The 12,471-nt window shown below is 41.5% G+C and overlaps 1 protein-coding gene across 2 annotated transcripts in view; it reads right to left on the minus strand.

Moving 5' to 3' along the window:
• The window catches only part of CLTC (clathrin heavy chain), a 33,899-nt gene that overhangs the window by 1,420 nt on the left and 20,008 nt on the right, over positions 1-12,471 (minus strand). Inside the window, exons 15-32 of one of the 2 annotated variants that reach the window (XM_056352822.1) lie at positions 11,715-11,840; positions 11,011-11,153; positions 10,364-10,598; positions 9,898-10,020; positions 9,656-9,801; positions 9,306-9,489; positions 8,775-8,967; positions 8,174-8,331; positions 7,792-7,956; positions 7,591-7,698; positions 7,296-7,463; positions 6,997-7,146; positions 6,607-6,738; positions 6,331-6,441; positions 5,441-5,611; positions 4,941-5,162; positions 3,808-3,828; positions 776-851 (exon numbers count right to left, since the gene is read on the minus strand). In XM_056352822.1, the coding sequence (XP_056208797.1) occupies positions 776-851; positions 3,808-3,828; positions 4,941-5,162; positions 5,441-5,611; positions 6,331-6,441; positions 6,607-6,738; positions 6,997-7,146; positions 7,296-7,463; positions 7,591-7,698; positions 7,792-7,956; positions 8,174-8,331; positions 8,775-8,967; positions 9,306-9,489; positions 9,656-9,801; positions 9,898-10,020; positions 10,364-10,598; positions 11,011-11,153; positions 11,715-11,840 (2,632 nt within the window). The remainder of the gene's footprint in view (positions 1-775; positions 852-3,807; positions 3,829-4,940; positions 5,163-5,440; positions 5,612-6,330; positions 6,442-6,606; positions 6,739-6,996; positions 7,147-7,295; positions 7,464-7,590; positions 7,699-7,791; positions 7,957-8,173; positions 8,332-8,774; positions 8,968-9,305; positions 9,490-9,655; positions 9,802-9,897; positions 10,021-10,363; positions 10,599-11,010; positions 11,154-11,714; positions 11,841-12,471) is intronic. The other variant, XM_056352831.1, reaches the window with a different exon arrangement.

The raw sequence follows: 12,471 nt of genomic DNA on the forward strand, positions 1-12,471 counted from the left end.
CAGCAAGCCTGATGTGAAGGCTCAGGAGTGCAGGGGTCAAAGTACACAAACACCTTCTAAAACATTCTCATAAGCCATGTTCCCGACAATTGAATAGCTCATTCTGGAGAGCTACATCTTTGATAAGTGTCTGATTTTCAGCTGCTTATGATAACCATTTAATACCACAGCCCAATAGTCGGCAGCTCTAATAGCATGTTAGGCCAGGACACTCTTCCCAGACTCACTCAGCCTTATAGTAGCAATTCAAACATATTAAGAATATGAAACCTGCATAAAAACAACTTGTTACAACATTTTTTGCTTTGGAGACAGGGTAGCTTTACTGGCACATTATGTTGTGACTAGAGATGTCAGCTATACACTGGAGGCTCCTTTATCACTGGATGAAATTCATATCTGTAACTCTTACTAGAATTACCAGAATAACCTGCGTAGAAAGGAAATACCCAAGATAGGTGTAAAGTGTGTTCAGCAAGATCCAAAAATACTGCACTTGGTGGAAGTCTGGAATAGTACAGCTCTTCCACTGCTTTTCTTTCAAAAGCTTTTCCTTAACAAGCTAGGACAGTCTTAAATCCTGCAGCCTGTATCCACTTTTAGCCACAGCAGCACTAGCACGGTACTTTAGTATTTTGGAACTCATTCTTTTAAGACTTGATTTCACATGAGAACATTCCCACTTTCAAAGACTTCCCTGGGGAAAAACGTGACTAGAGAAAGGTTGTTGTGAAAGCAAAATGTGTTATTGACAGTACATGAACTAGAACATTACCATAAACAATAGGTTGTGTTTCTGTAGCTTGCTCCTCTTCCTTTCTCAAGGACTCTGATGCATCCAGTTTATCCACCTGCAATTGAAATCAACAGTTAAAAAAACTCCTCTAGAAAGAGGTACTTATTCATGGCAGAGAAGTGGAAAAGCCTTAGTGGTATGTTAACACCCATCAAGAAAAGGAAACCACTTCAAGTTAAAGATAAATTCAAGTAGCAATGTTGGTACTGATGCAGTCAAAATTGTCTGTTTCCTGAAAAGAAACCCTAATTGAGGGATTCGTGGAACTTCTTTGAAAGCTCACTCCAGGCTGAAGCTTTGTATGAAAGGTCCCATACTGGACTAGAGCTACTTTGACATCAGTAAGCTCATCGGTCAGCATTGCTCCAACTACTTCAAACCAAGAGCCTTAGGACACAAACTCAAATTTTAGCACCTTTGGTGTTGGAGCAGTTGCTAAGGTAACGCTCAGACCTGGAGAAGTTTCCCTGAATGGAACATTGAGGCAAAGTAATCTGAAGTTGGTATTTGTATACAGCAGACTGCAATAGCATCCGACATGTCACTTGAGCCTCAAGATTTTCACTTTCCAAACCCATTCACTCATGCAATTTAAGTTCAAATGCAGAGAATGCATGTGTATAAGACTTGCTTTTTTCCACTTTAGAACTGTGTGGCAGTCAGCCTAAACCCACAAACAGTCAACGTGTTTGAGTTTAATACACAGTAAGAAGACAAGACTAGCCAGCTTCACTCTGCTGCACAGCAAGTGCAATTGTGCTGTTAGCCCTCCCCTACAGAAAGGCAAGAGAAGAAACTTAATTCTGTAGTGAAATATTGCTTGTTTCTAAAACAGATCCAAGGAGACTCAGCATTACTACAGTCTAAGGCAGGCCCTGAAACCGAAACCACAAAAATTAGGTATCGATATTTTATTCTAAATCTTATCTCCCAGGTAAAGTCAGTCAATCCTGCCAATTACTTTTTAAGACAGTAAGACAACTCAAACCAGATTAACCTTTGATTTCATTTGTGTCCTTTGTAAAGGAGTTTGAAGACAGTTTTCCTGTACTTACACAGGGTTGGCATTACATATTCAGCTACACCAACCATAAGTTCAACAGCTTTCAGCGTAACTGCGCTACCTGAGCAAACATTTGCAGGCAGCTCTTAACAGCTTTCTTCCATTTAGTTGTGAGTTACAACATGTGGTCCATAAACCTGTTAATCTGTAACCTCAATTAGAGGCATAAATCCAGGAAGTGGCATAAGTCCTGAGCTTTATGAGTTCATTCATTGACTGGGCTTTCGTGGCAAGCCTTTTTGTTGCCTCACACCAGTATCTGCCTTGCTGCTGCCAAAGTGCACAGGAGTGTATGCCAATGAGCTTCAAGACTCGTTTCCAGACACCATGCTGAGAACTGCACTGTTTTAACTCAAACAGCAACACACTGAACACAGAAGCACAGGTTTAGAGATGCAAATCCAAGGAGAATGTGCAGAGTTTGCTATTAAGCAGAGGCATTTGGCTTACGCACACTTGGAAAGCCTCCAGCCCAGGACATTTAATGCATTTTTCACCCAGTTTTGATGCCTCCCCTCAGAGCTAAACAAGTATTTACAGTAACAAGCACGAGTTTGAAACCAGCCCACAGGATGGTTCTTACACCACTTGCTTGAGCATCACCAGGTTCAGTACCCTACACACTTGTAGCAAGATTGTTTTAAAGGCTTTTCCACAGGGACTGCAAAAAGCTGCAGAGGAAAAGTAACATGCATTCAATGTTATTGTGTTATGTGTGCATGAAAAATAGGCAAAAGTACTGAAGCAAGAGTGAGGTCTGAAGATGACTGCCATACAGGCTCCCCCCAAAAAACCACACGCAGCCCACAGCAATGCCTTGTAGCTTAAGGAATAGTGGGATGTAATTGCAATGACTGCTACACATGCGTAGTTTAGGCAAACACTGCAGTTCAATTACCTTTTTTCACACACACGCTTTCTTACTGCCTCACCTACTAGCTGCTGAAGGACCTTACACTACACATTTTAGTCAGGTTAGCCTTTAGTTCCAGTGGTGTCATTACAGACATCTTGTCACCAAGAAGCCATTTGCATTTAGTCCATCGTCTAGCTGTTTGTCAGTTTGTTCGCCCTTTGCTCAGCCACATTAGTGGAAAACTCACGCTAGGGCTGACCTCTGGTCTAAGGAGAATCCCAGTGGTATTTGTACAGAAGCAGATGGACAGAAACCTTAGAGATTGTCCTTCAGGAGGGCAAAACTGCATAGTGAAAGGCAAGCCTCAGAGTAGCCTCAGAAGAGCAATAAGCATTACCTTTTTTATTATTATTTTTTAAATGAGGTAGCAAGAGAAGTTTAGTGAAGCTGAAGAGCTTGGAAGGCAGTCTTTTTGGCACAACTACAAGAAATTTACTACAGGGAAGAGAACCACGGACTTTGTCTAATAGCTGAAGTTTTAAGTTGCCATGTGAACTAGAGCACCATGTGGTTTAGACTAGCACCATAAGAACCGGACACCTGAATAAGGAAGTCTCTTCTGAAGCAGCTAGTATCTATTCTGCCTACTGTCAGCACGCATTAGTAACGGTCAAGAGATCAGAAACTGGATCACAGTCCTTAAATGAGTAAATACCATACCGATTGACAGTTCAGAGACAGTGGTCCAAGACTTAATGGTTTCTTATCATAGGAGGTTCTTCCAGTCAGATTTCCTGTCAAATAGTAGCACTTGTGTATCCTTTTGATACCAGGTTGACTGTGATCCAACTGATCACCTGTATGCCCTTCCTGAGGATCTATAAGCTTATTAGTAGCAAATGAATCTACTTTTGTCCTACAGCACTAGCTACTTGTAGAGTTAAACAATTTGCATATGCTTTAGTGATATTTTGTTTGGGGGAAAAAGCAGTAGCAGCAGTGTAGTAAACATAGGAAAGGAAAAAAACTCATGCAGAATCCTTAGACTTAGTCCTCCAGACTTAAAGATGGAAAACAAGAATCAACTTTCACCTTTTCCTTTATTGCATCAACCTGCAAAGGAATTCAGAAGGTGCAGCTTAGAAAAAATAAAATTCCATATTTAGCATATAAAAGGTAGAAACAAAAGCGTCAGGGAAGAAATAATTAAGGTACAGGTGAGTAAAAACAAAGATACACCAGAAGTATCTGCTTTAGAAAGGCAGCTCTGCTTGTCGCTAGCTCTTAACTGCATTGATTTCATTAGCTATGCTACAGTTACATCCTAACGCTTTAGCAGATCATCAAATTTTAATCTTTTAAGAATCCCACTGCAAGACTGCTACTCTCAAGAGAGGCCTGGTATTAGCTTGGTACATCAGTCATCTGACAAGTGATGTTACTGCTTCGATAGCTCCCCACCTCCCCCAAAATACAGCATTTAAGGATAGCAGATTGGCTATGGAGCTACAGAGTAGTCCTGCCTTTAGAAGCAACAGCCAGGCAAATCTTCTAGATAAGCAGGCACTCTAGTCTTCATTGACTCTAGTTTCAGTTAAGCTTTTACTTCTCAGAGGAAGTGTCTTAATTAAGGAATTTACACCATTTCACTGGAAGATACGCTAAAAGCTTCAGCTAAGCAAGTCTTGCTAGTGACAGTTGGCAATTAACTGAAATTTGGTTCAAGTCTGTCAAAACATTACTGAGTACCTTCCCCATCCTAAGTCACTTCAAACAAAAGCCGAGTCATAATTAGTGCGATTAAGTATCAGAGCCACATTTTAAGAGTTAATGCACAGCAGACCACGTTAAGTCAAGATCTAGCCATAAAAGCTTTTTTAGTATACAGTCTAGAATTTAGTTAAAGAGTTTGATCCCAGCTGGGATTCCTGACTGATGCAGCATATGAAAAGCCTGAATCCTGGAACTACTTTTAAGACACTGCCCACGGCCAGGCAAATACTACTGATGTAGGTTCTGTAATTGGTAGATAGGGTGGAGTCTGCAAGTGTTTCAGTCTCTTAGAGGGCGAAGTCTCTCCCCAGATGGACTGAAAAATAAGTGTGGACATGGACAGACAGACATTTGACAAAGCCCAGATCAATGTTAGTAGCAAGCAGACAGTCTCAAGGCATACACCACAGTGACTAACAAGCTTTCAGCGTCAGAGAAGCACCTGCTCTTACCTTGGTCAAGTACTCCTTCATGACCTGAATAAAGTATGGCATGGCAAAGTCCATGATGTTGTGCCTCCACGCCGTTTCCAAGACAACATCTGGCCTTAGGAGATCGTAGCAGGTGAAGAGACAAGCACCAAAGCATTCTCTCTTGTTCTCCTGCAAGAACCACTGCAACAACTCTTCTGCCAACTCAGTATCTTTGGATTCTGAAGCATACTGCATTGCATCCTACAACAGGAGAGTCTGTTTAGCCTCAGGTGCCATAGTACAATGGCTGACATGTACGTGGTACTTCACTAAGCTGCAATCTACTACTGACATTAGTAGGAGGCATTCTAGGACTTGTTTGCAAGAAATCTGTCCATCTACTGCCACTCTGAAGCAAGATTTGCCAGATCAGCAACAGCCACCAGCTAGTAGCATCCAAAAAGGTGCAACTTTACCAGAAAGTCACAGGTCTCTGAAAAAGCCAAGCATGTTTAACCAGACCTGCACAACGGTCTTACCTTATACAGTCTGTCTTTCTTACAGAGTTCTACACTCTGTTTCCAGCGATTGTTTCCTTTAAAGAGATAAGCAGCAATTCTTCGGAACTCTATTAGTTCATGTTTCTCCAAACGTTGAGCAAGAGAAATGTTGTCAAAGTTGTCATAAGCATCTATGGAAGTCCTAAGAGCCTGAGTTAAATAGAAAAGAAAAGTTATTCACACCTCAAGTGTACAACTGCATCCACAAAGATGCAAACATTTCCATACTCCTATTTCCAGGAGGATGAAGTACTCTAGCCAGACCTGCAGAGAGTTTTAGGTTTATCTGGGGGTTTGGTTCAGGCGTTTGGTTTTTTATGAATTCAAGTTAGTATTTTTCAGTGGTGATTGCTGAGGTTAAGGAGCCTCTGAATACCAGAGTTGTTTTCTGAAACCTGTAGAACAGCTAGACATCATAACTGTTTGCCCCTTCTGTGAATTCTTTCCTTAGCACCCCCACTGTTTGCCTTAAATAAAAGCTGATCTGCCACACTCATACCAGAAGTAGCCAGTCTACCATCCCCAGGAGTGACCCAACAAGCTCCCAGAAAGTCACTACCAGTTCTCCACTTAATCCTTGTCTAATCACCACTAGTTTAGTTCGAAGCGTCAAAGAACATACATTCAAGGAATTCAAGTCAAAAGCAAGCAGGTAAAATCTACTGACAACTAGAGAGAGAGAGAAGCCCGTCTTTCTAAACATCAAATGCAGATCAAGAATATTAGTTTAAGACTGACACAGAAGCCAGCATGAAAATTTTGAAATTCAGGAATAGCTGTTTCTATTATGAAGCACATACAACACGCAAGTCGATACCCGTTCCAGATATTACTGCTGCTATTATATTATATCTTGAGACAAGACATACCTGGTAGTCTTCTTCAATAATGAAGAGGTTGTTCAGGGACTCATTCACTGATTTGTTGTTGTGATTTTGAACAGAGCGCAGGTAAGGCTTAACCAGTGGGAGCTGTTTAACCTTCAAGGAATCAGGTAGATAAGTTTAAGTCAAGATAACTTTCTGTAGAGGTCCCCTAGCATCTTCCCCGAGGCAGTGAAGTAGCTGAGCATTTTAAAGTGCTACTAAAGCTAAATGCTTTTCCAGCTGCAAATTTTCCTTTGACCTGGATAGCAGGAAAGTTACCTTTGTGAAGAAGGTGACAGCACGAGTGTGGTCAAGCCGAGGGGACAACACCATCAGCAGATCATTGAGCAACAGAGGTTTAAATTCCAAATAGAATTGAACTGCCTTGTAATACAGCTCTACATTGGCCACCTAGAGATGAGTAAGGATGCACATTCAGAGCAGAAGCTTGATCACAGAGAAATCAAAATGAAAGACAGACATAACCTTAGATATTCCAGCACAACTGACTAAGACTTATTCTTGTGTCTAGAAATCTCTTCAGTTACTGTAGTTGACTTGCTTTGAAATTGCGTGGCAATACCACAGAACTTCGCACTTTAAACAGGCTACAAGTAAGAGAAGCGCACATAGCAAGAAATTTACATCCTTTCACTAGGGAAGTAATACCTTAGTGATGATATCTTTGAACTGGCCTTCTTTCCAAGCATCTGTTGGGTGATTCATCATTGTGATTATGGCGTTATCATATTCCTCATATTTATCATACAAGAACACCAGTTCAGCCCAGAGATGGGCTTGCTCTGCAGCTCTAAGAACCTAAGCAAAAGGTATATTAGAAATTCCAGTCAACATATGTTACTATCAGTGCTATGAATAATAGCTCAAAAGCTGCTATTGCAAAAGCTAGGGTACAGACAATCCCAACAGATACGTTTAAAGTTAAATTTAAGGCCTCAGACATTCACCTTGGGAATGTTGACTCTGGACCAGAACAGCTCCAAGTGCTCTCTCATCTTCTGTGGCTTGAATTTGGAGTAGAGAATTGCTAGCTCTGTAAACATCCCCATGTGGGCTCGCTCAAGGCCAAGCGCTGCTTCCAACATAGTTATCAGCTCTTCAAAGTAGCCACGATCCTAAGAGACAGATAGTTACGATACGTTTCGTATTTATTAGGAACCAACCTGAATCTAAATTTCCAGTTTTGGACGAAGTTGCCATGAAAGAATTTAGACTTTGTGTAACAGGAGTCAGTTTAATTACCTGGTAATAGTTGATTAGCTCTTCCAACTCATCTGCATGCACTACAATATGGAGTCCACACATCTGGGCCAGGCGGAACTCTTTTCCATCAACACAAGCAAAGCAGACCTGGAATCAACAATTGCATTATTGCTTACAATCAAAGCTTCTCAAGAGGCTCAGCTACAGCTTTGAAGTCCCTCAACTTATCCGTAAGTTTACCTCTTTCCATGTGCGAGTACTGTTTGCTTTCCGAGCACCATCTACAGCTGCCTGGTATTCACCTAGGTGAACTAAAGTTGAAGCTAAACGGCCAAAGTTGGACACATTGTTATACAATAGCTTAGCTGCTTCATACATCTTTTCATCATAACAGCGATCACCAACCTGCAGGAGAGCATAACCAGGTTATTCTCCCAGCTTTTCAGTCAAGGGCTTACATAAAACATGTAGCATTCAAGCCATTATCAAAACGGAAATGCCTTTTGAGTTCAAGATCTATCTACACACCCAAAGAGACAGAAGACCCAACACCCCCCTGATTAGCAAGGCCTAAGGAGCCTGCTGCTGTGATCCAGCAATACTGGAACTCAGTCTCACTCACTTGTTGGATATGTGCGTTGTTTGGTCCATTGATAAACTCCTCTAGCTCTGCTAGACGGTTTGTTTTAGCAAGAGCAAAGATTAATTCTGTTTCCACATATGACTCCCGGGCCTTCTTGCGTGCCATCTGGAGATACTTCACCAGTTCTTCCCAGTTTCCTATGGAACAAGAGTTCAGAATGCTTATTCCCTGCCATTGAGTACGCTTGTGCTTAAGCTGTACCACCAGCTCAACTTAGTTACATGTAAGTATTTCCACAGCTATTCCCAACAATCAAGACTAGCCTTCGTACTGCACATCCTAGACCAGACTAAAGTTGTCTTACAACAGACCTAACTAGAATCCTGGAATTTAACTTCATGCAAAGACCTTCTTAGTAGCGACTGCTAGTCTCCAGCTAGCTGGAGAAAGTAGTTTTAAGACCACTGAATCTGCAAATGGAATACACTATCTTTACCTGTTCTCACTTAGGGCAGTCTTTGAAGGACCAGATTCCTCTACTTGCATCAAGGTACAGATTTGGCAGAACTACAGATTGAGCAACTACACAAGAGAGCTGAGCAACATCAACAGCAATAATTTAAACAAAACTTTATCATACCACTGGCATTGGCAGCTTGAACAACTTCCATGTAGGAGGAAGGATCATCTGCTTTAATATACGAGTCAATTGCTTCCTTTACCATCCCCTTCTGAAGCTGTGCTTTAGCCAGCTGACTCCATACAGCAGGCTCATTGCAGCGTTCAGCAAATTCATATGCACGGTCCAGGTTTCCAATATGCTCTATTAATACCTGAAGAAAGGGTGACCACAATCAGCCACTATTTATAAAGGTCAGTTCTACAAGATGCTGAGCTGTGTTTTGTTACTTCAATGGATCCACAGTTGCTTTTAAAATAGGGACTACTCTGCACAACCCATGCAGCCCAAGTGATTTTAGGCTTACGAAGTCTCACTTCAAGAGGATTCAATACACAGCATTCGTTCTACTTTAAGACAAGACACTGAGCAGCTTTGGTCACTTTGCTAATTGATGTTAAGTGCTGAAGTCACAAGTTAATGGCAAAGTCCTTGTGTTCACATGTCTTAAGGAGTTATAAGACCAATACAGAGACTGAGATTTTAAGATACCTGTACAGCTGATGTGTTGACATCAAATTTCCTGAAGATAGCAAAAGCCTCCTCAAAAAGCTCATTGCTAATAGCTATATTGGCTATGTCTGGAGCATCATAGTTATCCAAGCGGTTGATGTACTCCATGACACGGGTGCGATCAGCCTTAATAGCTGTAAGAATGAGAAGGTTCTGCAGATTCCTGCATAGAGGAAGAAAATATTAGTACATACCAAGTAACAATCAAGAAATTCACCCTTCCTTCTGAGGAAGGTATTAGTTTATTTGCTGTTCCACACTACAACAATTTAACAGCTGCACCAGGTATAATGTCAAGTTTCCCATGACCTAATTTTGACTTTACACACCTGTGCTCACTGAACACAGAGTTATCAAGAACTATTTTCTCCAGCAGTTCAATAAGCTCATTAGGAAGATCTGCAGTCATGAAGGCCTTCACAGTAACAGAGACTTCCTCAGGATCCTGTGTCTCTGACAGTGCAGTCTGTACAACCTGTAGGAAGAGCCAAGCAATTGACAAATCAGTTAAGTTGGGTACTAGCAAGTGAAGTCAGGACAGCAAAGGCTTTTAACGGTTTGTCAGCCCTACCTGGTCAATTAGCGGTCTTCTGTAGGGGTTGCTTTCCAGTAGTACGCTGGCCCACAGTTCAGGGTCTTTACGACGAACTAAGTAGCGGGAAAGACTTTTGAAGAGGGAGTTCTCATTGCACACCTAGTGAAAGGCAAAGTCTATTCAGAGTGCAGTCACAGCTACTGAATGTACAGTGAATGAACTAATTGTATCGCAACATTAAATAAGCCTGCCTGGGATGCAGATTAGAAATCTCAGGCTTTGGTGCTTCTTTTAGCCTCCTATTCTAAGATATCCAAGGGAGTCCCACTTCTTATTAAGTTGCAGAGGGAGATTAAATAGCTACCTATTCTGTTAGAAGTGAGCAGTTCCTAACTTAATACTTTTTAGGAATTAAATGCATTTGTCAGACAAACCCAACCATCTACCCCATGATACTCAGGTTAGAACTTAACCCACGAGTTCACTGCCTTGGCATACGTACATTAATAAGTTCCAAATCACACTGTCCACGCTCATAAGCCACACAGGCCAGGTGAGGGTCCCTCTTCTCACAGTACTTGCCAACAACACGACTATCATAATAAGGATTCTCACGCAGGAATCTTTCTGGGTTGTTGTTGCTATCAATGTATATTTTGGCCAGTGCATTGTGAGTCGCAGGCTCCTCACAACCCTCGTGAATTCTTGCTTCCAGCCAAGGCAGAAGCAGTTTCAGCCTAGAAGGAAGCAGTTTTCACATTAGAGAGGTTGAGTAAATAAGCAACTACCTGCTTGCACAGTTTCTTCACTATTCAAGTCAGCTTCAGCATAGGATAGACTCAGTAACTAAAGCAAAAGTTACAGTACTCCGTTTTGACCTGCATTCTAGTTCATTATTATAATGGCATAACATTCTGACACTATGAAAAACATCACATGCCAAAGGCACTCATTTTATAGAGGCCGTCTAAGGGAGATCCCCAACACCAGCCAAGAAGTAAAGCAGACTTCTGCTGCTCACTCACCAAACGGCAGCTTCTTGCTATGTCAGTACCGGCTTTAGCTACGTAAGGAGGACACGCATTGATGTAAGAGCAGTGTAACACTGCCAAACCAGTAATGGTGAAGAGATTTGTATAAGTTCAATACCTGTTTCTTTTCTCAACCTCTGCAACAAGCTCATCAGTCGAAAATTGACCTCTCACTACAAGGATAAGGTTCTTTATCACATCTTCAGAGCAATCCACATCAAGCAGTCCCCCAATAACCACAGGCAGACGGCTTGGATTCACCTGAACAGGATCATTTAAAGAAGTCAGTGTGTTGTCACGCAGCATAGGTGGCCAATACTTATCCCTAGAAGTACACACGAAGGCTGCTTATTAAGATTGACCTCATCTTCCTGCCTTTACTTGCAGCTTCCTGAAGTTCTGCACAAGCTTCAAAGTCAATTCTTCAGTCACCAGGGGTTCACACCACAGTTCAGTGGCTTGCTAATGCTCAGTCCCCAAAGGAGGAGCTCCCGAGCAAGCCAATTTGTCCCTGCAGGAAGTATAAAAAAAAGAACTTCCCCACCCCCAACATGCTGGAAGTTAAAATTACCCTAAAAACTCCGAAGTTATTCTACCAAGTCTCCCTCCTTCAAGAGACACGTTAGCAGAGGTTACTGCTCAGCTTGACTGAAGAATAAGAGACCTGACTCACGTAAGGGCTAACTTAACAGAGGCCACTAACAGCTACTTAATTATGAGGCTGTTTGGAGAATACTTAAATATAACGCCTATAGTTGCATATACTATTAGAAAGATCAACCAGTTTGACCCATTAAAGCTGAGTGACAAATCGTAACTTACCTTCTGCACATAAATCTCAATATACTTTTGGAGATTATTTCTATACAAATACAGCACCAAGTCGTGGACAAAGTCAAAGCGATCACACACAATGATGAGTGGCAACTGGTCAGTGAGTTTAGCTTCCTACAAAGAGAAGAGCCTTAGTAATTTGGTTTTGTTCTTGGGCTTAGGCAGACAAATACAGTCACTTAAAACTGTTAAAGCAGCTGAATTTGGAAAGCTAAAATTCGACACTTAGCCCAATAATGATAGCTCATTGTTCAACTAATTGCTTGCAATATGTAGCAAGTAGGAGTTCTCACGCCCACTTCAGGGTCTACAGCAAGAAGCCTTCTGAACTTTAACCCTGCTCCTTTGCACAGCAGAGTATACAAAAGTTTTACAACACAATACAACTATTACAAGCCTAAGCTATGGATAGCATTCTTATCTGCCACTGGTGTTCGGTGTGCAGGATTAGCACTCTGGGATTTCAAAAGGAATTTAACCAAGACTACATTAAGTTATGGTTCACAGTGTAAAACATATATACAAACAAGTGTCTTGTGATACCTTCTAACTATGGATTTAGAGAACAGTTAAGAATCAAGCCAGTAGCAGTACTACTTAAATTGTTCATCAGATTAGTTATCTAAAAGCATTCAAACTTTCAGCGTAAGACTACAAATGATTACAGTACAGAAGCTTAGGCTATGTGGCAGACAGTATTCAGGATGCATACTTCAGATTACTTATTTGAACATGCACATCCCAG

Source organism: Falco biarmicus, chromosome 1 (assembly GCF_023638135.1).
Source record: "Falco biarmicus isolate bFalBia1 chromosome 1, bFalBia1.pri, whole genome shotgun sequence".
NCBI classification, from domain to species: Eukaryota; Metazoa; Chordata; class Aves; order Falconiformes; family Falconidae; genus Falco; species Falco biarmicus.